At 41.4% G+C, this 25,123-nt stretch overlaps 2 protein-coding genes across 2 annotated transcripts; one reads left to right on the top strand and one right to left on the bottom strand.

Annotated features, from left to right (window-relative positions):
* Positions 1 to 256: 256 nt before the first annotated feature.
* Positions 257 to 10,248, bottom strand: LOC146635343 (atrial natriuretic peptide receptor 1). Its single transcript, XM_085350517.1, has 23 exons — positions 10,213 to 10,248; positions 9,915 to 10,026; positions 9,602 to 9,734; positions 9,379 to 9,511; positions 8,742 to 8,846; positions 7,067 to 7,169; positions 6,672 to 6,817; positions 6,517 to 6,589; positions 6,085 to 6,229; positions 4,759 to 4,845; positions 4,529 to 4,672; positions 4,228 to 4,349; positions 3,766 to 3,904; positions 3,542 to 3,590; positions 3,348 to 3,449; positions 2,307 to 2,426; positions 2,045 to 2,138; positions 1,774 to 1,861; positions 1,467 to 1,606; positions 930 to 1,082; positions 750 to 848; positions 535 to 626; positions 257 to 448 (listed from the first exon to the last, which is right to left on the bottom strand). Exons 1-23 carry the CDS (start codon positions 10,246 to 10,248, stop codon positions 257 to 259), a joined length of 2,607 nt encoding a protein of 868 aa, XP_085206643.1.
* Positions 10,249 to 12,768: 2,520 nt separating this feature from the next.
* LOC146635342 (nephronectin-like) lies at positions 12,769 to 24,276 on the top strand. Its single transcript, XM_085350515.1, has 13 exons — positions 12,769 to 12,836; positions 13,699 to 13,799; positions 14,475 to 14,567; positions 16,224 to 16,343; positions 16,587 to 16,706; positions 16,789 to 16,923; positions 17,823 to 17,897; positions 19,893 to 20,408; positions 23,245 to 23,328; positions 23,493 to 23,591; positions 23,766 to 23,952; positions 24,025 to 24,109; positions 24,190 to 24,276. Exons 1-13 carry the CDS (start codon positions 12,769 to 12,771, stop codon positions 24,274 to 24,276), a joined length of 1,770 nt encoding a protein of 589 aa, XP_085206641.1.
* Positions 24,277 to 25,123: the final 847 nt, after the last annotated feature.

The raw sequence follows: 25,123 nt of genomic DNA, 5'->3' as shown, positions 1-25,123 counted from the left end.
AAAACATAATAACAGCATAGAATATAGTAAAACATAAACTATCAGGCGAAGATTTGACTGGAGTGAAAAACATAGCAAATGGCAAAATTTAGACTAAGATTATTCTGTTTTTCAGTTTCGTTGAACATTCCTCGGTGGATTAATGAGATCCACCGGGTGACCATACATGTGAAATGTAGCACACAACACAGTAATGTATTCTTCTTAGGCTAACAGTGAGGACATCACAACAAAAGATAGATCCACAGTTTGCGGTTCAGGCTGGGTCCAGGAGAAGATCGTCATTCAGATACCCCGGTATTGATGAATACAGCTCTTGCTTCTTCTCTGCTTCCTCTTCTGTCTCCGTGGTGATGAGTTTGGCTGTCTTTGGGTCTGCAATGATGTCCTTGGAGACCAGAGAAGTCTTCTTCCCTTCCAACCAGTAAGTAACCATGTCACCTTTACCCTGAAGAAATTAATCAGGTCCAGAGTGTTAACTGGGCAGCTCCCAGTTTTACCTTAACTGGACTCCAATGGGAGTGTACAGCTCACCTTGACCTGAAGTGTTCCTCTGCACTCCAACACGTAGCCACCAATCTCTTCCAGTAGGTAAAAGACACTGGAGCTGCACTGGATCTTCAGGGCTGCAAAAATGGAACATACCAGCTTGTTTCACCCCAAGAAGAAGAAAGTTAAGTCTGTGTCCAGTAACCAGCATTTGTTCCAGTAATAATTAGTCATACTCTTATTAGGTCCTGCAGTCTTACCAACGCTTGTTGACTCCATCCTCGATGCTGTGTTCACTGTATCTCCAAACAGGCAGTAACGAGGCATCTTTGTCCCAACCACCCCTGCCACCACTGGACCTAAAAGGACTCAGAAGAGTCACGGGTGGAAAAATGATTTAACAAAAATTTTTTATTACAGTGGCTTAGTAGCTTGTATACCGGAGTGTATCCCAGCTCGTATCTGCAGCTGAGTGTTGGGTTTATGGGGGATCCTGAAGGTGCGACAGACGCCCACCAGATCCAGAGCCATGCTGGCGATCTCTGAGGCGTGGAGTATCCCGTTCTCCTGTGGAACACCAGAGACCACCATATCTACACAAAAACAAACAAACAAAAAACAACAATCAAGTAAAAAGATTTCACAGGACACTATAGAGTCTTGTGAAAAACCAAGTACACCTTTATTGCTTCCATTTATGAGCAAGTGGGTAAGACGGAGCCAGATGCTGCTAACATAAGAGAGCAACATCCCAGAAAATTAACCACGAGGTCGGACCAAGGTCAGTTTTGAGAGAAATTAACAAAACCGAAAGAGTTACATCTTTGACTCTACCGGCTTCAGTTAGCATTTTAAATCTTTTAGTTCATGGCAGTACAATTAGAAAAAAGACCAAACAAGTGTGGCTTGTTTGGAAAGGCTGCCCGGAGATGAGCTATATATTTATATAGCTATATATTACCATGTGTGTCACTCACATGCGTCTCCGATGGTTTCTACCTTGTAGACATCGTAATTGTCAATGATGTCATCGAAAGTTGTGTAGAGCTTGTTAAGGAAGTCCACGACCTGGTAAGGAGTGCTGCTGCTGGACAGCTGGGTGAAGCCCACTATATCACTACACAAACACACACATACCATCCTTTATTGTGGTGGCTGTAAAAATATAGAAAAGTAGAATAGAATCCATAGAAATTTATTTAGCTCATGTGGTTGCTACAAACCAGCATTATTAGCCTCATCTGACTAAAGACCCCAAGGTTTTCAACTCTAGTCTATCTTTACCTGAAGTAGATGGTAGCACTGACATAGCTCTGAGCTTGGGAAGGTTTTCCCTGACGGAGGTCATCAGCAACCTGTTTGGGAAGCATACCTGAACCACAAACATACAAATGTCAGTAAAAGGCGAGTTTTAACTGGTCAGAGATATAGAGAATTGTATAATCTGCATACAAATAAATGTTTTCTGGATGAAAATGTGTGTAATAAATGTGAAACAGAATCATCCTACTAACCTAGTAACACATTAGTATGTGTGTGTGTTTGTGGGTCATACTGTATAGCAGCCTATCAGTTTTCTGTTTCTCATGCATCAGATCCTGAGTCCGCTCAGCCACCAACACCTCCAGATGTTTGCTGTATTTCTCCATCTGAAACAGAGACAAAAGAAAAAAGCTTTACATATACAGTATATAGCATTGATGTAATTTAACATATGATATTACATGAGAACATGGTACAGTGCACAGTTTGTTACTATAGTAATAACATATAATGATTATTGGACTGTCCACTGTATTGACAGAGTTTGTTTTTACCAGGTTCATCATCATGTCCACTGGGCTGGTTTTGATGGGGTTAATTCGATGCACAAACTTCTTGATCTGTTCAAAGGTAGGTCTGTGGGTAGGGTTATGAGAGCGACATCGCCGAATCAGCTACGGAAACACAGGTGGGTCAAAAGAGCAGAACAGCTGAGATGGAATATTCAGTCATCGAGGATCATTCAAAGAAGAAAACATAATTTAAACAAAACATCAACTAGTTCAAGTATACACGACCACAAATGCAAGGAACACCTGACAGCTGTCAGCTACAGACATCCTTCACCCAGTCAAAACATTAACTTGACTGTTCTTCAGAAGTCCAAATCACTCGTTTCAGGTGAAAGTAAATTTAGTGTTTAACTTGGAAAGCAAGGTTTTAGAGTATAAAGGAGTAGTGTAGAGGCACAGAATCCATGATGTTTTAAGTCTGATGTGACGTTTCTGCATTCTGTGATAATTTGGGGTACTTTATCATCTCCTGGTCTTGGTGGTGGTTCATCCACGTGTTTTATCAAAGTCAGCACAGCCCTCTACCAGGAGATTTTAGAACTCTTCTTTAGCTTCAGTTTGGTGACGATATTTATGTACATGCAGATTCCCTCTTCCGAGAGGACTTAACACTTCCACTACTAAGTAGTTAATAAATTGTTTGGTGGTGCCAGAACTACTACCAAACAGTTTGCTAACCATTTTATGACTATGCTTATTTGGGGAGCTAACTCACCTAACCTCAACCTGACAGATTCTACAGCTCGCTGAGAGAAGGAAGATGAGGAAGTTGAAGCTGAGGTGCCACAAGCTGATCACCTTCATGGTACGAATACTGTAATTATTGATGCAGTAATTTGTGTTAAAAGAACTATAACTAAGTTCTGAGTATATAAATGAACACATTTTTTCCTACAAAAGTATGCTTATAACAACCTAGCATACGAACACTATAAATTTTTATTTATTTTATTAATGATAGCACATTTCATACAGCCTGCTTTCAACCATTTCATAACAGTCAGTTTAAAGGGAATGACATACCTCTACATAGTCAGCGGGACAGGGGCAGGTGTTGTCAGTTTTACTGGAGATCAATTCAGGAAGAGGAGGACACCAGGAACACTCGAGGTTTGACTCCTCTGCCTGTAAACCAAAGCATTTTACGAATTTTACTGAGGGAGACCATGAAAGCAGCACAGTTACAGTGAAGGGAAAGGACACTCAGACTGACTTACAGGGACCGGATCACTGCGAGTTGCAATCTCCAGCAGGATGATGGAATAACTGGGAAATTTACATACAGAGAGTATCAACTGATCTATATTTATTTATCACATTGTGGAGACTGAGCTAAAACTACAGTTTTGCTTTGGTTTAGGGTAAAGGTGAGGGAGGCAGATGGAAGTCTTCGGGGAACTGAGGTGAGTAAGTGAAGGAAATTTAAAGTTAACTCTGTGACCTGAACACATCTCCTGCCAGCGTTGGCTCCGTGTTAGAGTCCTGAAACTCAGGCGGCAAGTACACTTCCAAGAGCCTCTGCTGATAGGTGGAAAGAGGCTCCGCCCCATCGCCCGTGCGGTAGGTTCCCAGACCGTAATCTAATTGGAGATTATATGTAAATAAAAACAATTGTAGATATATAATCAAAAATTTTGCTGCATTCTAGATTATTTTTCAGATCTATTTTAGGATGACAAAAATTAGGTTTAATTAAAATGACAATAAAAAACGGAGATTAGAACAATTCAGAAAGAGATTTCAGTTATAGAAAATGATCTTCACTAAATTAGGAATAAAGCAAACGTTCACTTTCAAAGCTAGTTTATATCTGGTAAGTTTAACAAGTATTTACTGGGTTTTTTTTATTTACACGTATAGTTTTAATACTTTTAGGAACATTCTTTCTGCACGCTCAGATCACCTGTTATTTTGCAGACCCAGCGGTCGTCTAAGACACAGTTTAGAGAATTCAGTCGGCCGTGACAGATCTTATGTTGGTGCAGGTACGACATCCCTCTGGCGATGTCTGTGGCGAAGGAAAACCTGGCAGGCACAAACAGTCATGCATCTAAACAGACCTTATGAGAACCCCAAATGAATTGGAAATGTGTGTGACCAATTAACTTACAAAGACAAACACTTTATGTGTAGTCGCATTATGCCTTAATTACCTCAAGATGTCATTGTACCATAAGCAAGAGTCTGTGTGATTATCTGAGTACCTGAATCCCCAGTTAAGTGGGATCTCCTCGTTAAGAAGGACATCGTTAAGGCTTCCTTTTGGGCAGTACTCTGTCACTATGGCAACATTTGGCACCTCAACACAGCCACCGATAAACTTACACAGGTTGGGGTGATCAAGCTCCCTGGAGACAAACATAAAGACAGAAAGTCAGACTAACATGCTGTGTATTTGCAGTATGAAGGGGATAGGTTTGTATTTGCATCTTACCTGACTTGCTTGACTTCCTGTCTGATGGTTTTGGACAGAGAGAACGTCTTTGTGTGAATCCTTTTGATAGCCACGGTGCGCCCATCACTGGAAAACAAAGTGGCTTTTAACATACATTTCCAAATAATATACCAGGAAGCTGGAGACATTTCTATTGGCGATAGGTATGGATGGTGCTATAACCAGTGTGTGACACAGAAGTGGCAAAGGACAACTTGTGGCTTTGACAAACAAAAATCTTGACCTCTGGGAATCAGGAAAAGATACTTGAAACTGGCCCTGGTGGCCTATCAAAGTATCCGAAATAGCACAGTACAGTTTTATATAAAGACAGACAGGCGGTTATCAGGGGTGCAACAATACTTGTATCGGTATTGAACCGTTCGATACAGTGCTTTCGGTTCGGTACGCATATGTATCGAACAATACAAAAGTTTTAATTTGTTTTATCAAATTTAATCGAGCGCAGATCCACTGAGCGGAGCGCAAGCTAGTGAGACAGAAGCTAACCTCGTTGCAACATAGCAACTGCCTCAACGCTACCCGAAATTGAGCCTCCCCCACCTTCATTCGGATCTGGCGTTTGGAACTATTTTGGTTTTCATGTGAAGCATGACCCTGATGGACAAAAGTAAAACAGTATGTCGGATGTGCCACGCAATGCTCAATTGGTGGGAGCTAGTGTGTTAGCGCACTTAGCTTGTTAACGTGTTGACGCCGTCCAGCCCCACACACGGGGCGATCCGTGGTAACTTGTTAACGGAGATTTGCCGTGTTGTGGCGTTAATGTCATTTTAACGAGTTTAAAGCTGACAGCACTGGTGGGAACACAACGAATATGACTGCACATTTACGCCGACATCATCCTATTGCAAAGACAAGTGGAAGCAGACAAAAAAAACAACAAGCACGCATGCTACAAACTTTACCCGAGTCATTTAGACAGCCGTTAGCACATGATTCTCCTTATGGGGACCTGATATGTTTAATATGCTGCTGAGAATATAGCCCAGAAGAAGCGTATAGTATAGCTTTTATTTTGGAAAGAGCCATTTCTCTGTAATAAACTCTCTTTTCCAAAGATGAGTGATTTCTTGATCAGACAGATTTATTTATTTTTATTATTTTGTTGTTTCAGCAACATTAAATTTAAAAACGGTACTTTTGAGGTAAAATATATATTTATAATTTTATTAAATGACAAATTAAAAAGGCATGAACATTTTTTTGTATCGAAAAAATATCGAACCGTGACACCAAAGTATCAAACCGAACCGTGAATTTTGTGTATCGTTGCACCCCTAGTGGTTACATAGGTAGGCGTACTATATGCCAGTGCAGGTGAACATTGTTTTTCGGGTTCCCAGTTGTCCTGTACAGGTGCTTAGCGCTGATACACAGCTAGTATGACTGTCATTGTTCCCCACTGGTACACTCATTATGCTGCCCATGGTCATGTGCCCCTCTTGATCTGCAGAGAAAAACAGAGTTAAGTTTTAGATTTCCTTCATGTACATAAAATGTATACAAATTTACAGATGTGGGTCCATTTCAAATCATTCTAAATCAGTGCTGTTAATTAAGTTTTTTTGTGGTGCTTTGTGTCCTGCTCTGCACTGTAATGTTTTAGATCTGGTTCATACTCTTTTTGCAGTAATATCTCTCTTGTGCAGCTTTTAGGCAATTCCAGCATACACTCAGAGCCTTTCAGTACTTACTAAGCTACTCTCAGAGTTTTATGTAGACTGTTAAAAGGACCTTGTTTTATTGTAGAGAAGTCGATGATCCAGCTTTCGTCCCACAACATTTTCTGTTTCTGGTACCTTAGCCACTACAAGAGACAGATTTATTTATTTATTTTTAACTGGCAGACTTTGTTTTGAGCATATGTGTGTTGTTGTGTGAGTCCTTACCACAGCAGTCATTATGAAGGAGAGGCAGAGCAGACTGAGTGGCAGACCGATGGCAATCTTCGTGGAAGGGGACATAGGGCATTCACCACAGTCAGCTGGACAGGTGGAACAAAACTCCGCCTCCTCACAGACACCATCACCACAGACTTCAAGGGTGAAATTTAAAGATGAAATTGTGACTTATTTACTTTTTTATGGCAACACTATGTTTGGGGTTGACTGACTGCTGGAACCTTATGACATCTTTGCTGCTGGGTTATCAGTATAATCTCTGTCATCAGTGGCCAGAAAATGTTCACATAACAATGACAATATGATCTAATACAGAAGCTTTTGTGCACTCCTTGTTGCACTTCTTATAGTCAAGTCAGGATTTTGAGAGGGGAAAAACATACCCACAGCAGGCAACACGGTGGTTTTGGCCTCCAGGGCAACCTGCATGGTACCGACCCGAATGTGAGCGATGAGTGAGTTTAAGCCAGGATGAAACAGAACCACCTACAAATCAACATGTTAGATTAACTGGCTGTAGACAAAACATCAGCAAAGAATCAGAATGTGAGTATTTAATAGTAACTGAGTGTAGCATCTGCATGCAATTATATTATTTTGTCATTGGGACAGTTATTGACCGTGGCTGCTGGGTCTCTGGGGTCCTCTCAGCCTGGTTGGGGGGCTCCTTTGCCTCCCTCCGGCTGTGTGCCCAGCCCGGAGGCTGCGGTCTGTGACCGGCTCCCGGTGCAGACGGCTCTCTGTTATAATGTTTCCTCACTTGGCTCATGCGAGCCCAGCCCAATTTTTACTCTTTAAGTGTGCGCGTGTGTGTATGTGTGTGTGGGTGGGGGTGGGGGGATATATGTGTATTGAGAGTGTGGGGAGTGAGTTGGAGGGTGGGCTGGGCTGCTTTTAACTATGTAAAGCACTTTGTGCTACATTTTTTCTGTATGAAAAGTGCTTTATAAATAAAGATTGATTGATGATTGATTGATTATAATATTGTAGTATTGCCCTACTTTGAATGAAATAGGTTTGTCTGTACAGAAGCATATGTTACATCTTTTTTCTGCTTAATGTTCTGTATTTAAAGAAACTTGGGCTCCACTTGGGCTCCAGTCACCAGTACAAAAGGCTTCATTTCTGAAGAGACTAGGTCCTAGACTTGAAATAACAGTCAAACCAGAAATTTTGAAAACTGTAAAAGATGCTTTTTGGACAGCTTCCTCTTTTGCAGAAACAATGTAGGGTGTAAATACTAGAATTAAGGAAGAAGAACACTGTCTGTATAAAACAATGGAATAAAAAAGAATAGCAAAATACAGAATTATTCATTCACTTGAAATGACAGCACGAGGGAAAAGGTTAATTTTTCAATGGCTCTGGCTCTAGTGATCCAGTGATTCACTCTTTGTGCTTAAACCAGACAGTTATCATTCCTGCTGAGTTATGCATCAACCTAAATTGCTAAATGCAACCAATGAGATGACCTGTAGGTCCAGTAAGTGTATTAGTATGTTCCTAAAATGTTAGTTTTCCTATTTTAAGTTTTTGTTTCATTGAGAAACTGCTGTACTTTTGAAGACCTCAGTGACCTCATTGCTGGATATGCCCAATCGTGTGTTGTGTATGGATTAATGTAAACTATTTTAAACAATTATTTAGGCTTAATGTTCACTATTACACTTCCATCCAGCCATTTTCTACCGATTATCCAGGTTAGGGTTGTGGGGGCAGCAGTCTGAGCAGAAAAGCCCAGGTTTCCTTCACCACCTCCTCTAGTTTATCCAGAGGGGACACCGAGTTGTTCCCAAGCCATTTGTGAGATATAATCTCTTGAGCAAATCCTGGATCTGCCCTGGTGCCTCCTCCTGATAGGACATAACTGGAATACCTCACCTACGAGGCATCCAGGGGGCATCAACTGGGTGAACTGGCTCCTTCCAATGTGGCTCTACTCTTATTCTCTGAATTAATTGACCTAAATCCATTTAATTAGTGGTGGAGTTATATTTATTTTTGAAGAGGAACTATGTGAGATATGGACTTATTAAGATAAACTGGCATGTGTGTTACCTTCGCGGTCCAGTTGGTCTGGGTCATCTTCCCAGAGGTCGAGACGGTATGTGTGAAGATTTTTCCATCATCAGGAATCCAGGGGCCACAAATGCTCTCTGTTGTCTGTTAGTGAGGAAAAAACAGAAAACTTTATTTTTATGAGAGAGCTTTTTATCTGTTTACTTATCTGTCAGACATTACATAGATGGACTACATCTAGAAAGTAGATCTGGGAAAAGTAAACGGATCCTAAGGTGTCTTAGACCTGCAGTTTCTCACCACTAAGGGGTGACTACTTTGGGTAGAAAATAAGTGAATATGTCAAGAAGTCTAATAGAAAATGATCCCACTGCTTATGTAATCTGTGACCTCATTAAACACTAGTCTGGTTTATTTATGGCCTCTGTTGCGAGTTTAAAGTTGAACTGAAATCAGCATAATTTAGTAAATTATGGTCCCAATTTTGAGTTAAACTGTGTAAACAGTTTAAGTTTTGGAGCTGACCAACCTTGGGATTAACCTGTATCTCCATAGTACGCTATTGTGTGAGGATTGGTGACAAAATTTGCCAAACTACGTTTTGCAACTAGAATTTGGAGTTCTCTGTGGATTGTGTTACAGAGAGGAGTGATGAAGACAAGAAGAAGCAGTGCACCATGTATCCCAGCGGGCAGGAGTGGATGTTAGCGTGGTGAATGCAGCAGTTCTCGCCATTTGCATCTTTCCAGTTGGCCGGACATTCGTGATGTTCACAGAACCTCCGAGCTGATTCAGCGTCTTCTATGTCACTGAACACACAGACAAAGCAGACCAGTTTATCTAGTTTATTTTGTTCAGTCTAAAATTATTCTGCTTTATACCCAGTTTAACCAGTTTACCTTTGAGTGAAGACGCGGTTTTGGACGGCCCAGTGGTAGAAAGAGTCCTGGGCGGTCACCGAGTATATGACACTGAATACCTCACCACTCTTTATTAACTCTGGAGGACGAAGAACCCAAGCCATCTCCAGACCTGGACAAGAGCCACAGGATAATAGACAGACAGAGATTTTAGACTGCAATCTTTAAAATAAATAATTTCAGCCTTCACTGGGGAGCTGTAATACTTGTTATTTAATCTCGAGACCAACCAAAATCTCTCTTCAAGACCTACGGTTAATGATTGTATTGTAACTGCCGTCTGTTTTCTCACCTCCACAGTCGATCATGTTGTACTCGTTGGGCCTGTCCAGAGGCCAACAGTCGTACTCGCTGTTGTCCAAATCGTGCCAGCAAAACACCAAACCAACACCACAAACAGACACCTGGAAACAACACGACACGTGTTCAATGACCAAAATTACACCACAAATAAAAAAGGAAAAAGCATCCAGAGAATCATCCGAGGTGCTCACATGATTAAAAACTATGGACCTGAGCTCGTTCCCTTGAATTTAAATACATTAAACTTTAGGCCTGTAAAAAAAGGTGTTTCATATAAGATGTCTTACCCAGAACAGAAACCAAAGTCTTTGTTGTTTCTTCATACTGTTGCTGTTGAAAGACAGACAGGAGGACAGGATGGAGACAGGTAGGAAGACTGACTGAGAGTCTCGGACATCTGCAGCTTCTGAGCTGCTCGCTTGCTGTGGAGTCAGAGCTGATGGAGCCGTGGTAGGTAGAGCGAGGCAGGAGACACTAGAGAGAGAGAAAGAGAGATTGGATTCTGTATTTCTCCCGTGCGCTGTCAAAGCTGAATTCAATGTTTTACATAGAGATGGCTACACTTCACTGCCCTCTGGTGGTGGCTGCTGTTACTGCACTGATCTTTAAACATTTACTATTAGCTCAGTTGAGTTTTTCCCTCTCTACATTTATAATTCTCTACCGATCAAAGCTTTAAAGAATTAAGAAATATTGTATTGTTATTCACTATGCAAACCCAGTTTTCTATGTGTGGTCTTTTGGAGTTTTTTAGATATTTTTTTTTATATTTAAAAGGCAAATTCTTTTTCAAACTTCTTGCAGGTTTTTTTTTTAAAGAGTCAATATGAGCTGACTTCACTTGCTTTATTTACTTTGTAATGATGGATTAAAGCAAAAAAAAAAAACAAAAAACAAAACAAAACAAAAAACTTGTCAGTTACAGTTTAACCCTGTAAGGCAGCGGTGTCAAACATTTAGCCCACAGGAAGTAAACCAGCTCGCTGGATGGATCTTTTGAACTGTTAAGATATTGTGACAGACTTTACCCATGATCTGCTGCACCACACTGCAGGGATCTGTGCTGATGGCTCTCCTTGGGTTGTTCCCAGTACTGAATGTGGAAAAAGTCAGACATATTGATGACTTTGCATTTAATTTTAGATTGTAGGAAATATTTAAAGATGCTTTTCACAAACCAACCAAGATGTTTGCATAAAGGTTATCTCAGTTTTTTTTTTACTGGTCTAGCCGAAAGCAGACCAAAACTGGTCTGTATGCAGCTGATGGTCCACCCCCTTGGTTGAAGGTTTATGACTTATTGTTAGTGTTCAGGATGTTACTCTAAAAAATTAATGCTACATTCCTTTCCTTATGTAATTACTCAATAGTTTTCCCACTCTTGTCCATTTGAGCAATACAAATTAAAGTGTCCTTATGTCTACTCCAAAGAGGTTACAGACCTCTGTGTCCTACCTGTACACAAGCTGAAATCTGCTGATTGTAGCACTAAATAGCTTTTTTTCTTTCTATCTGCTCATCATACAGACAACTGAGGAAACTTTGTAACATACATAACGGCATATTTGTAGCTAATGTAATTACCAATGTTAACACACACACACACACACACACACACACACACACACACACACACACACACACACACACACACACACACACACACACACACACACACACATATAAAGCTGGCTGTATCTCTGGTATTTTAGGTTCTTATATAACTCACAGATTTTACAAAGACTGCAATCTCCAAAAGAAAACAACAAACCAGCCAGCTCCTGACAGCTGTGCCAGCTACTTGTAAACATGAACCACATCCTTAATTATCACTAATGAGGTCATTTAACTTCAAATATAACTATTATAAAATTGCCATACTTTCACTGAGTTATCCCTTTGTTTTTATTTATCCATGAACACATATACGAGGGTCATAAACTGCAAACTATATATTCTTATCAGAATTTAAACATCTATGTTAATATCTTAAATATTTCTATAGAGTAACACAGTGTCAGCCGTATTTTATTTATTCCATATTGCCTAAATTATTTTTACAGCAGTTAAAATGTTGATGACAAAATAACACTGTTATTATTGTTCTTGTTGTTATTACTAGTACTACCGTCAATAATAATAGTAGTAGCGACAGCAGTGAGAAAAAAAGTATCAGTAATTATTTATTAACATTGTAACTTTGGTCGTTCCTGACTGCCTAAGAACATGACGTCACAGGGGAACAGCTTCATGAAGTGAAAGGCTCTGATTGGTGCAAGATGTTCATGAAAACGGACGTGAATGAATAACCCCACGCGCCTACGGTCCATCTGTGTTTATGCATCAACAGAGAGCGCGTGGGGGTTAAAGAAACAAATCCGTCTTCGTGTTAACGACTATAAACTTCCTGCTCGCGCGCTGTCTGAATGTCTGTCGGGTTATTCCCCGGCACGCGACTCCACACAGTCCAATTCAAGCGCGCGAGGACACTCTCCTGGCTCTCTTTCTCTCGCGCCTGCTCGCGCGCAGGGCAGTGAGAAGCGCAATGATTTAGCGGCTTTTAATTCATTTTTCTCACATTTAGCATCGCAGCTGTGTTATTCTACATGTCGTTTTTGATCTATTTTTATGTTTTACTCACTGGATTCAGCGGCTTTTTGCACTTTTGATGAGCCTTTTTTTTAACCAACTGCATGTTTTGAATGTCTCGGGTTTTTTTTATTTTACGCACTGTGTAAGTTTGCACGGGTACCGGTTCCCTGCCGAAATCCGAGATATTTGGAGCGAACTGCTTGACTAACCCGGGCCGTGCTAGTGTTAGTGTCCCGGGTTAAAACCGCAGGATGTTGACCATAGTTCTCCTGTCTTGCTTCTGTTTGTGGACACGGGGCCAGCGCTTGGACCACGACAGGTCAGGAATTTCTTTTTCGTTTTAGCTGGTTAAGCTTTTTTAAGGTAGTTTCATTGAAAACATGTTTTAAAAATAAATGTAAATAGATAATTCTTGCTCACAATGATACATTTCAACTGTCTGGTGCTTTTCAGTGACAGTCACAGTAACGCACACCTGTGCAAAACACGAGCGTCTTCTTCCTCTCTGCATGGTCTTGTTTCTAATTAAAGGGTTTGGCTCAGAAGCAGTGCTGAAAAAAGGCAAACAAGTCAAACACTTTAAAGTCTGTGCAATTAAAGAACATTTTAACTAAAAGACAGCAACCAAAACCGTGAATTCGTTTCTAAGGGGAGAGACCTGAGAAGAAAGGAAGAAGAAAATCCAGAGTTAAAAAATAACTAGCAATGAATGATGATGGGAACACTGAGGAGGACATGATGAAGAGGGGAAAGTATGTGGAGGGAGTGGAAAAAAAGGCACGCACAGCACCCTCCCCTCCTCTATGGCTGATATATTTCATGTTCAGACAGGCACCAGGAAACAGGAGATGTCAATAACACACACACACACACACACACACACACACACACACACACACTCTCTCTCTCTCTCTCTCTCTCTCTCTCTCCAGCCGGTCTCAACTAGTACAGGCGACATAAAAAAGTCATGGAGCCACAGAGTAGTTTTTTAAAGCCTCAAGTCATATTTCTCCCTCAGATTGTTTCTGTGTCTTTTCTTGTTGTCCTAACAGTTCATTGGATTTCTGTTCATCCACAGGGTCACATGACCCCGTGCAGGCAGCAACACCCCCCCACAACGCCCCAATCCTAACAACATGATATGATCCTCAAACATGCTGTGTGTTCATGTGTGTTTGCAGCTGGGCGGACCAGGCCACGTTGTCCCGTGGACTCTGTCGCTATGGAAACAGCGTGGAGTGCTGCTGGGGCTGGAAACAGTTGGACTGGGGGCGATGTGAACGTAAGGACACACATTTATACGTCCTTTCAGTGAAGTCAGTCTAAAATCCTCCCTAACCAACTGATCAGCCAGTGGACTTTCCTTTTAACCTACTTAATGCGACTGCTGATAGCTGTTAAAGACACAGACTGTATATAGAAGAAGGCAGTAGATACAGTGATGTCACTTGTAGTTTTTTTTTAACCTGCATATTTTTAAGCTTCAGTTTTAGCTTTTGTGATCAGGCATTTGTTGGTTTGTGAGGTCAGACATGATGGTATTTCAACCCTAGGGTTCAGTGATCAGCTGTCAGCTAATGCTAGCAAGCTAGCATCCCCAGCAAAACCAGCATGTTGGTTAGAGAAAGTTTACATTTGTTTCAATGGGGGACCACAGTCAGACTGGTGATGGAAACCAGTCGACAAATAAACTGGACTGTGTTGACTGATGGTTCTTTGTTAAACCAGCAGCTGCTTGGAAGGAAGGAAATCAGCTTTAACTGTGTTTTTGTGCATCTGTTCAGGGTTTAAACACTGAAGGAGCAGCTGCAGAGACCAGAGTGTGTTATTTCATTTACGACTGAAAACTGATCTGCAGCCAGTCAGCCTGACATATGTTTGTACATGATTCAGTGTATGTTAACACCCTCTGTGTGTGTGTGTGTGTGTGTGTGTGTGTGTGTGTGTGTGTGTGCAGCTCACTGCCAGCAGGGCTGTAAACATGGAGAGTGTGTGAAACCAGACCAGTGCAAATGTCACCCAGGATACACGGGAAAGGCATGTAACCAAGGTATGTCTTTTTACTCAGCACAGAGTACACCAGGTTCAGACGTACCTATTCAAACTTCTCTATTTTTATGCATTTGTAATTAAATGGAGGTGTTACATTTAGATATGAGTGATGCACAGATGCTGTGTTGCTGTTAATAAGGAATATCACATTTTTGTAAACTGGCCATGCCATACCATGGCAGAGATAGATACTGTGGTGCTTTGGATCATTGCCCGTTTCTATCCTCCATCATTCTGATAAAAATGTCTCATCTCACCTTCATGTTTTTGAATTTAACCAGTGTTTTGCACCTTGTTGTGAAGCCTTTGCCTTTAGTCATTCATTCATGTTTGTTTGGTGGTTGTGAATGTTGGAGGTATAGTGGTTAGCATAGCTGCCTTCCAAGCAGTTGATGTCAGTCAACTGGGTAAAAATGGCTGTGATTCCTGAGCACTTTTGTTAAACCCATTTGAATTAAAGCCGGAAGTCTGTACTTCAGTCACATCTTGCTAGTGTGATTTTTGCTAGTGTGTGTGGGTACAGAGAAGAAAGTACGAAAGCTGTATGTTAATATATATGCATGTTAAAACTTGACTGTGGATCTGCTTCTAAATTAACCTCAGTGCATGAGCAGTGCAGCAGTGAACCTCACAGGTGTGTTTCTAAATTAAGATAGATATAAAACTGCCTTTTAATAACCTGACAGAATAGGAGATTGCTCATAAAGTTAGCTCACAAAGTGAGAACTCTTCAGCACATCTGCAGGGAGCTGGTCCAGATGTGGACTCCTGGTTTCACAGAGATCAGATTGCCCATCATGCATCTGTTTTGCCTCAACAAAACAGATGCATTCCTGTCATGTTTGTTTGACCTGCAAGGGCGTGTTTTACCTGAAGACCCCCAAAACACACAAACACACTCTAACTACTGTTTCTAATCTTAGGCCTACTCCACCCACACACAGTGTTAATGTCCTGATTAGAGGCTTCATTATGACTCATATCCTGACCATAAAACAGCATCTGGAGACCCCCCCAGAAGTCCAAACACACACAGCGTGTGTGTTTGGACTTCTGTCTTTGAGAGGACACGACCGTCCTGCTTATGATGGTTTCAGTCCTGAGTTTATCTAAACTCAGATGTTTCTCCAACACTTCAGAGCACACCGCTCTGTCTTCCTTTCATTTAGATAACTTAACCCTTTAACACACAAAATTGCAAAATTATAAAATAATTCTCTTCTTTCAGGAACCATTTCAGTTTTCTCTCGAGCCCAAAATGTGAAGCGCACATGGCAAAATCTATTTGGAGCTGATTTTCTTCTGTGCTGCCACGATAAATCAACTGTCAGCATAAAGCCCGTCTTCTCTCCTTTCCAAAGATGATTCAAGTTTGTCTGTAGCACAAATGGAAATTTAAAGAGCGCTTGTAAAATGGCCCTGCTACTGAGCCTGTGGTAATAAAGGGTTAAACCAGGTGTTTACCTGAGGAGTGGGTGATTTGTTCCACCTGGAATGCACTTTTTGTCTCAGAGCAAGAGGTGTTTTTACAAACACACACTTATTTAAAATGCTCAGGGCTTAAGGTCAAAGGTTAATCCCGCAGGCTGACAAGATGAGTGAAAACAGGGAGGAGTTTTATGTTTAATACCCCCTCTGTGTGTGTGAGTTTCAGATCTGAACGAGTGTGGCGTGAAGCCTCGGCCCTGCAAACACCGCTGCATGAACACGCCAGGCAGCTACAAGTGTTACTGCGTGGACGGGTACGTGCTGCAGCCGGACGGCAGCTGCAGGAGTGAGTTACTCATCGAGCGTTCGATTCCCTTTCGCAGAAGTATTTATGCACGTGTTCAGTGTGAGCTATAAGCTAAAACACAGTGCAGTCACCAGCTTTATGAGGCCTACTTGTTTTTCTTGTGCAGAGTGTTTTATGAGTTGTCTCTGTCTTAGTAAAGACAAACATTATAATCCTTTTTGTCCTGTTTATTTTTCTCTGTGAGTCATACTTTGATTTTTTTCGGTGTCTGTACGCTCGCAGATGCCCAAACCTGTTACCATGCCAACTGTCAGTATGGCTGTGAGGTGATCAAAGGGGCAGTGCGATGCACCTGTCCATCGCCAGGGTTACGCCTGGGTCCAGACAGACACACCTGCGTCGGTAAGTTAGCTTGCTTTTTTAAATTCCTGGATGAAGAAGTGCAGGATCATCTTTCGTCCTCCACCTTTTTCTTTCTGTTCAGACATCGACGAGTGTTTCTTGGGTGGAGGCGTGTGTCCTCGTCGCAGAAAGTGCGTGAACACTTTCGGGAGCTTCATCTGTAAATGTCACCTGGGCTTCAGACTCGTGTACATCAACGGGCGGTACACCTGCATCGGTGAGGCTAAAACCCTGGAGATTAAAGTAAAATAAAATAAAATGTGATTTTACAGAGCTTTCATTTCTTCTTATACATAAATATGTCTTAACTATTCACAAAACTCCCTGCTAAGTCACTGTGGCTGTACATAGACTCTTTAGCATTTTAGCCACTGCCCTGCTGTTTCAATTAATTAATTAATTAATTAATTTTGGGGGGGAAGTGACCATATTTGGACAAGAAGGTGAAGTTTTAACTTATCAGTTAATGCTAGCGTATTTGGTTTGCAAGCAGCATCACAAGACTGTATGGGTGCATCACACCTATCTAAATATCTAACCCATAGTTAGATAGGTTTACTGCAATTAACTTCACAGCAGCCATATTAGGGGTCAGACAATTACATGTAAAATGTTCCGATAACAGCATAATATGACAAACATGCCACAGGTCCAGTTCAGGGACTCTAGTTACCTGAGGTGGAGCCTAGCAGACAGCTAGCAGCGACATCTGCCTGTTTCCAATGATCTATAAAGACCAAAATGGTTTTCGTTTTTTGTAGCAGGCTGGAAACATGTTTAGTCTGCTGTGAAGTTGGCCAGTTTGACATCTGAGTCTGTGGGGACTGACTGAGTTTGGGGGGCCCTCAAGTGGACATTAGAGGGACTGCAGTCTATCAAATCCATGCTGGCTTTATTTTTAGTTCTGGAGGTTGCTGCTTGTTTTAATGGAATGTTTTATCTGCTGTTTTAGCCATAAAAATATGCTTTGTTAGTCGAATTCATTTTTTTAGACGGATTTCTGGTGTTGTAAATAACTTATTCTTCAGACTTAATCAGAATGAAGTTTAATTTGTTAGAAGTTAAAAGAAAAAAGAAAAGAAGGCGCTTCTTCCTCGTTTCTCTCTTTGTTACCAGATAAGGACACTCGTCCGTTCTGCTCTCTGAATCCATCGTCTCCAAAGTGCAAGTGTAAAGACGGCAGCTGCAAAGGTAAAAACAGCTCTTTATCACAAACACCTGTCCATCTCTTAAAAGGTTAGGTTAGGGTTTATTCTTTAGACTTTTCTTGTCGTTTCAAATAAAAAGAGAAATCTGTCGAGTTCTGAAGTTGTATGCTGCATTTCACACAATCATATAATCAGCACGGTAAAGTAAAATGATGGAAAAAAGTTTAGATCTGTTGATTCGGTAGTGTCCCAGACCTTCCTTCAGTCTCTGTCTTCTGACTCTTTTATTGCTACTCAGGACAGATGAGAGGCAGGTGTTGGTGAACTGCAGGCACCAGTCAGACACATTTCAATGATAAAATCTGCTTCAAAGTCTGAGCTGAACTTCAGCTTTGCTTCTGTAAATTTCCCCACCAAAAACACAAAACTTTAAAAAAGGTGTTGAGCTTATAATTAGCTCCACTTTGGGCTGAAACAACATAATGAACACTGGCTTTGTCATATCTTCACACACTGCTTCTGGTTTAGATTTAAATAAATAATGACACAGTGCAATATGCCATGTGAATTTTTTCCTTTGAGGTTGGATTTCATAATCTTTTATAGTATTATGTTTTAATTAGTGCTGTCAAAACTAACGCGTTAAAGCAAATTAATCCGCCATCACGGTCAATGCGATTAAAATTTTTAATGTAATTAACGCATCTGGAGCACAGAATGACTCAAAATCCCTGAAATATTTCAGCTAACACATTTCGGGCAGTTTGTCCAAGTAGAGTTACCTTTGCACATTCGCAAATAGGCAGTTGATCTGGTAGTGACGGGCAGCTGAACCAATCAACTCTATATGGAAGATGATAATGATTTCTCAATGGGAAATTTGAGTATTAAAAAATAACAAGACGGAGCAGTCGACCGACATAAAGCATTATGCACATTGTGCCAGAAGGAATTTTCTTTTCACCGAAGCACTTTGAGCTTAAAATTTCACATTGACCCAAAGCATACATTAGTCTGGGATGGTGCTAGGACTTTGGCTAATGCGTCACCCAGCTTGCGACAAACCACTCACGGAGCAGGGGACTCAGTAAGTCTACCTCGGACATATTGACTGAAACAATGCCATGTGGATTGCAACAAACTGCAGACCTATTAATATCAATGAGAACACGCTCTTTACATAGCTTTGGTTCCTCATTTCAAGGACTTGAAGTGCCTCGCCAAGAGTGACAGAGAGAGAGGGGATAAATGTTTACAGAGTTTTTTGTTAACGTGAATGTTCAAGCTGTTCAATAAACATGTTAAGTGCGTATATTTTCCCTTTTTCTTGAGTCTGTTTGCTCATGCAAAATGAAATGCGATTAATATAGAATGAAAATGAAGGATATTTAATCGTGACTAATCAATATTAATCCACAGTAACCCAGTGATGAATCTGATTCAATATTTTAATTGTTTGCCAACAGTAATATATATTATATATTAGTGTACACTTACCTATTAATATATAGGTTTTTAAAAAAAGTTGTATTTCACAGGAGAGAACCTGTGTTAAAAGATATAAGTTAAAACTATTTAAATTCTCTCTGAAATGCTGTCATTGGACTAACATCACACAAAGTCTAAATATGATGTCTTAGCAGACAAACAATAGACAGACAAACAGATTATATAATATAAAGTTGGGTCTGAGAACAGCCTGTGTAGATCAACAGCATGGAAACATGAAGGAAACCTGAATCTCTTTCTCTTCTTTACAGCTGATGGGAAGATTAAGTTCACTTCTTTACGTCCCAGCACACTAGTTCTTGTTCCAGTTGTTTTATTGGTCTTATGCCTCTTGTGTATCAGTTAATGGCACACAATTTATCCAGACTGTACAAATATCGCCTAACAACCACTCATTTTTCACCTGCCTGTCCTCCCTGAGGTTTACACTGTTTTTAAGCACGTCAGCAGTTCCCCCGACTGCAAGTTTTGTTTTTGGCCTCAAACTCTGAGGCAGCAGTAAAGTTTACTTTCTTTGTTTTACTCATAGCCATCCCCAAAGTGACGGTAGAACCGCAGAGACCAAGAACTACAACTCCCATGACCTCCACCATCATCACTACCGCTACATCTCCTCCAACCACCACAACTGCCCCCATCCCAACAACCTCCCTGTCTACATCCACTGATGTTATGACCACCACTCCAACACCTATAACTGATACCACTGCTACACCAGTTACTGCCACTACTGTGACAACAACAACACTTGCTGCTACTACTACAACTGAAATGGATACGACAACTCCCACAACGCCTCCTCCGTCCACCACTTCTGCTATTACTACTCCTAGTACAACAACAAATGTTACTACCATCACTGCAAGTTCAACTACACCCACCACTCTGCTAACTACAACCCAGACGACACCTTCTTCTCCTCCTCCTCCAACAACAACAACACCAGCAATCACTACAGTGCTGCCGAGTACCTCGCTGCAAACCACCACGGTGAACAACAAGATCAACAAAGACGTGACACAAAAGCAGCGAGGAGACGTGCACAGTAAGGACACACAAACACAGCACACATCCACGGACCTGCCGAGTATGAACTCGCCCAATCACACTGTTTATTAATTAATTGGGAAGAAGTCGCTCTTGTTGCTGTGTTTCATTATGGCCAGGTACCAAGGTAATGTTATAAAATGTTTGCTGTGAAATGTTAGCTTCATGTATCAAATACTTTTATTTTTAAAGCCAGTTCATCAACTTTCAGGACATTTTTTCAAACACTAAAATCATCAGTTTCTCAAAAACTATTAAGGACTAAAGTCTGAACTTTTCACGGACCCCAACGTAAAAGTGACTCAGTGTCTGTAATATGGGACAGATGCAGATGCAGATCTGAATGTTGACCAGTAAAAATAGAAAAAGAAAAAAGAAAGCCCACTCCGGGTCGGGGATGAGTTCCTGCCCCAAGTGGAGGAGTTCAAGTATCTCGGGGTCTTGTTCGCGAATGATGGGAGAAGGGAGCCGGAGATCGACAGACGGATTGGGGCTGCAGCTGCAGTAATGCGGACGCTGCACCGGTCCGTCGTGGTGAAGAGGGAGCTGAGTGTAAAAGCGAAGCTCTCAATTTACCGGTCGATCTACGTCCCTACCCTCACCTATGGCCACGAGCTGTGGGTAGTGACCGAAAGAACGAGATCGCGGATACAAGCGGCAGAAATGAGCTTCCTCCGAAGGGTGGCTGGCATCTCCCTTAGAGACAGGGTGAGAAGTTCGGCCATCCGGGAGGGGCTCAGAGTAGAGCAGCTGCTGCTCCACATCGAAAGGAGCCAGAGTAGGTGATTCGGGCATCTGACAAGGATGCCCCCTGGGCGCCTCCTGGGTGAGGTGTTCTGGGCATGTCCCACCGGGAGGAGGCCCCGGGGCAGACCCAGGACACGCTGGAGAGATTATATCTCTCGGCTGGCCTGGGAACGCCTTGGTGTTCCCCCGGATAAGCTGGAGGAGGTGGCCGGGGAGAGGGAGGTCTGGGCCTCTTTGCTTAGGCTGCTGCCCCCGCAACCCGGCCCCGGATAAAGCGGAAGAAGATGGATGGATGGAAAAGAAAGTCCAACACTTGTGTAAATTCTAATTGGGGTGGCTATAGCTGAGGTGGCAGAGCAGGTCAGCCACTAATCAGAAGGTCGGTGGTTTGATCCCAGGCTGCATCCTGGCTGCATGCCAAATATCCTTGGGCAAGATACTAACCCCGTGTTTGCCTACTGGTGGTGGCGCCTGTGTCCTGTGCCTTGCCTCTGTCAGTGCACCCCAGGGCAGCTGTGGCTACAATGTAGCTTGCTATTGCCAGTGTGTGAATGTAGTGTAAAGCGCTTTGGGGTCCTTAAGGACTAAAAAAGCGCTATACAAATGCAGGCCATTTAATATTAACCTCCTAGGACCTGGCTTCCACATATGTGGACATCACATTATTATTGATTTAGTTATTTAGACTAAAATACTCAATTTTGGTGTACAGGGGCCTGATATCCACTTACGAGGACATTATACTGCTACTGTTCTATCAAAATTTTAAACGAATATCCTCATATGTGGCTCTCAATTTTCTTAAAAACAAAAATAAGGTTGAAAAAAAAATCTGGTAATTCTTTGTTTTCTACATTCATCGGGCCCCAATATGCCCAAATATCAAAGAAAAATTAAAAATACATGTCGTGGAAGAGTTCAGGTCTTAGGAGGTTAAAGCAGAAAGAAAAAGAAAACTAATTAAATTAGTTGGTGTGTTGTTGAATTTCACAGTAATGTCAAATGAAACACTTAGAGTACTTTTTTAACATGAAATACTTGATTACAAAAATAAAGAAATTTCTATTTTCGTTGGACTTCAATGCTCGATTAAGAAGATGCAACAAAGTAAAAAATATCAAAAACAGTCAAAAATGAAAGAAGGTCAAGCAGAAGATACAATAGCGTTAAAGCTAACCTTCATGTTTCAGTATGTTTGGTCTACTTAAAGTTTTATAAAGCTTCACACTGCCAGTTAGAGCTTCAGCAGCTCCACCAAGATCATGGTGGATGTGAAGCCTCCTCTCAAAACGCAAAAATTAGCTACTTAATATGAGAAACAAAAAATTAAGAAGATCGAGACTATAATCAAGCGAAATAATCTGGCAGTAAGATGATTTCACTTGGTAAGATTTCTTAAAATAAGATTTTTTTTTAAACATGTGAGAAATATCTTAAAGGAAGTGCTGAAACACTCCTTCCAAAAAAGTTCAAAACAAGCCTGTCAATGCTTCTTTCTCATTTTGAGAGAAAATATCTTGAAAAAAGATGATTCTTCTAAGGCACACAGTGAAGTCGAACCCAGGATGGTGTTGCTGTGAAGCAGTAGTGCTAATCACTGCTCCAGTATTCTTACCTTTTGTAAATCGTTACTGGGAGGTCTTGAAGTAAGTTTTTGTCTGATTGCGTTGTTACTAAGCCAAAATAATTCAAAGAAGTGACTTAGATTGATGTCTTCCAGTTAAAGATTCATGAAAATAAACAAAGGTAGAAAAATGAAACCAGTTTTTGCATGCTAATCTAGACTTTAAATTTTTTTTAGGATATGTAAGAAAGTAAAAACTGCAAACTTTGGACTTCAGTCTGGTTTTCACATGTGTGTATACAAAGCCTGCGTGTTGGTTGAAGAGGATTAACATTGATTTTTCTCTTTTAAAATTTTCAGTAATTAGTTTATATATGTGCTGGTGTGTTTGCTTTTGTTGGTTTATAGACTGAATGTCTTTGATGGGCGGTTAGAAGCATTTTAAATACTGAATATCAGCATGAACCAAATAATACATTTAGGATAAACTGATCGTTTACTTATTTGTGTGTGTGCTCTGCAGTCCCTCGACATCCCGGTCACAACCACGTGTGGGAGTTTGACATCGAGCTGGGAAACATCGCGGAAGATGCCAGAGACGATCCTGGTAAGCACCGGTTACACTGCGTGATAAAGGAGGTTAATATTCATATTTTTAAAAAAGCAGACACATCTCATTCCCCTGTTTAAAAGAGGAGATTACAGGGTCATATCAAACTTCCCCCAGCTGGTGACTTTAGTAGCATTCCTGTTTCCCTTCTTTGATCGTAGAGGTCGGGGAGCTCCGTTGCAGCTTCAGTCACAGACTCTGTGACTGGATGTCTGACAGTGAGGGAGATCTACACTGGGAGACGGTTCAAAGTCCTGCAGGTAACACACACACACACACACACACACACACACACACACACACACACACACACACACACACACACACACATTTTCATGTCATAGTAAGGATGTCTGATTGACATGATGTGTTCCCAGTGAAAAGTAGAATTAGTTTCAATTCAGTTTCTGCTCTGATGATCGTATGTGTCTCAGGTGGGTGGTACCTATCTGTCCCCGAGCTGAAGGCGGGACAGACAAGCATCCGTGGTGCTCGACTGGCCATCCAGGTAGTCCCTTCCTGGAGCCATGGCGACCTGTGTCTCTCCTTCTCCCATTGGTTGACGGGGCATCACGTGGGCGTGCTGCAGCTGTTCGTCAGGAAAAAGGGACGAGACCAAAGGTACTCGAGTCAAAGTGCCACGACTGTTAACTCCTGCTGGAGTCGCCTCTGTAACACTTTTTGCTGCTGCAGGTATGGCCCCGCCCTCTGGAGTAGGACAGGTGGGCACGGTTGGAGACACACGCATGTTACCTTGACAACACACTCTCTGGACAGGGTGAGGCAGACGTACATGACCCAAATTTGTTGCTGAGCTGAGTTTGTGAAGCTGATGATGACGGATGTGTGTGCGTGCAGGTGCTGCTCAAGGCCGAGCGGAGGATTGGACGAAGTGGACAGATCGCTGTTGACGATGTCACGTTGAGACGGGGGCCGTGTCGATGACACCAAATATAGACCTTCAGGTCACATGATTTAAAGGACCAATGTTGCTGCAATCCCAGCATCAGGATTTCTGCCCCCTCAGAGGAAGAGGAAGTTATGTGGGTTTGTGGTGAAGCCACAGCAGCAGTGCTTCAGTTTAAATTTTGTGCTGCGTGACAGTAGAAGTTCCTGTTTATGAGCCGGACTGAAGATTTGGAAACACTCAGAATTCATTTTGGAAAGGTTTCAGATTTACTTTAACTGTTTACTTTATATGTTAATGAGTGCAAAGATTTATTATCATTAATTATCATTTATAATCAATGTAGTAAAAGTAACATATCGTTACAAAGATTTACAATTTCACACTGATTTCACTGATTTGTACAAGGATTTCGATTCATAGAAATACTGCAGTGAGAGTGTAATAAATATTTAGGTCCATATTTTTTTGTTTCACTGTAACGTTGTAATAAACTTTATCGATCATATAAATCATGAGTAAGAAATCATTCTAAATCTTCTGTGTTGGGAGACAGATGCAACTTCACATGCAGGAAGAGAGGATGAGGAGGGCAGAGATTTGCCTGGTGAGCATCTGCTTCAGAGGGCGCACACAAAGAGATGGGTGGAGCAGCCAGAAAGCTGATTGCTACTTTCCTGTTAGATCAGCAGATTTATTGGTTTATAGACACGTGACTATGGAGAGTGAAACCTGTCGTTAATCTTTAAGCCTGTATGTTTAAAGACGGTAACACCGCAATCACCAAAGTAAACCAACTCCACTCTACAGCCAAGCTACGTCATATTGTCTGTCAGAACAACAACACAAAAGTCATTACACTGAATCTATATATGCATTAAGTTA

The sequence above is a fragment of the Diplotaxodon limnothrissa genome, linkage group LG3 (genome assembly GCF_057381915.1).
Source record: "Diplotaxodon limnothrissa isolate DT_005_m linkage group LG3, D_limnothrissa_male_GT1.1, whole genome shotgun sequence".
Classification (NCBI taxonomy): domain Eukaryota; kingdom Metazoa; phylum Chordata; class Actinopteri; order Cichliformes; family Cichlidae; genus Diplotaxodon; species Diplotaxodon limnothrissa.
This window is presented reverse-complemented; position numbering and strand designations above follow the sequence as displayed.

Bases quoted from the DNA above. Each gene is read 5' to 3' on its own strand.
- LOC146635343 (XM_085350517.1), bottom strand. From the start codon at position 10,248: ATGAAGAAACAACAAAGACTTTGGTTTCTGTTCTGG. The intron at 10,027-10,212 runs GTAAGACATCTT...TGTTGTTTCCAG, and splicing joins GACTTTGGTTTCTGTTCTGG to GTGTCTGTTTGTGGTGTTGG. The intron at 3,450-3,541 runs GTAAGTCAGTCT...TTTGGTTTACAG, and splicing joins CTCGCAGTGATCCGGTCCCT to GCAGAGGAGTCAAACCTCGA.
- LOC146635342 (XM_085350515.1), top strand. From the start codon at position 12,769: ATGTTGACCATAGTTCTCCTGTCTTGCTTCTGTTTGTGGACACGGGGC. The intron at 20,409-23,244 runs GTAAGGACACAC...TGTGCTCTGCAG, and splicing joins GCAGCGAGGAGACGTGCACA to TCCCTCGACATCCCGGTCAC. The intron at 23,592-23,765 runs GTAACACACACA...TATGTGTCTCAG, and splicing joins GACGGTTCAAAGTCCTGCAG to GTGGGTGGTACCTATCTGTC.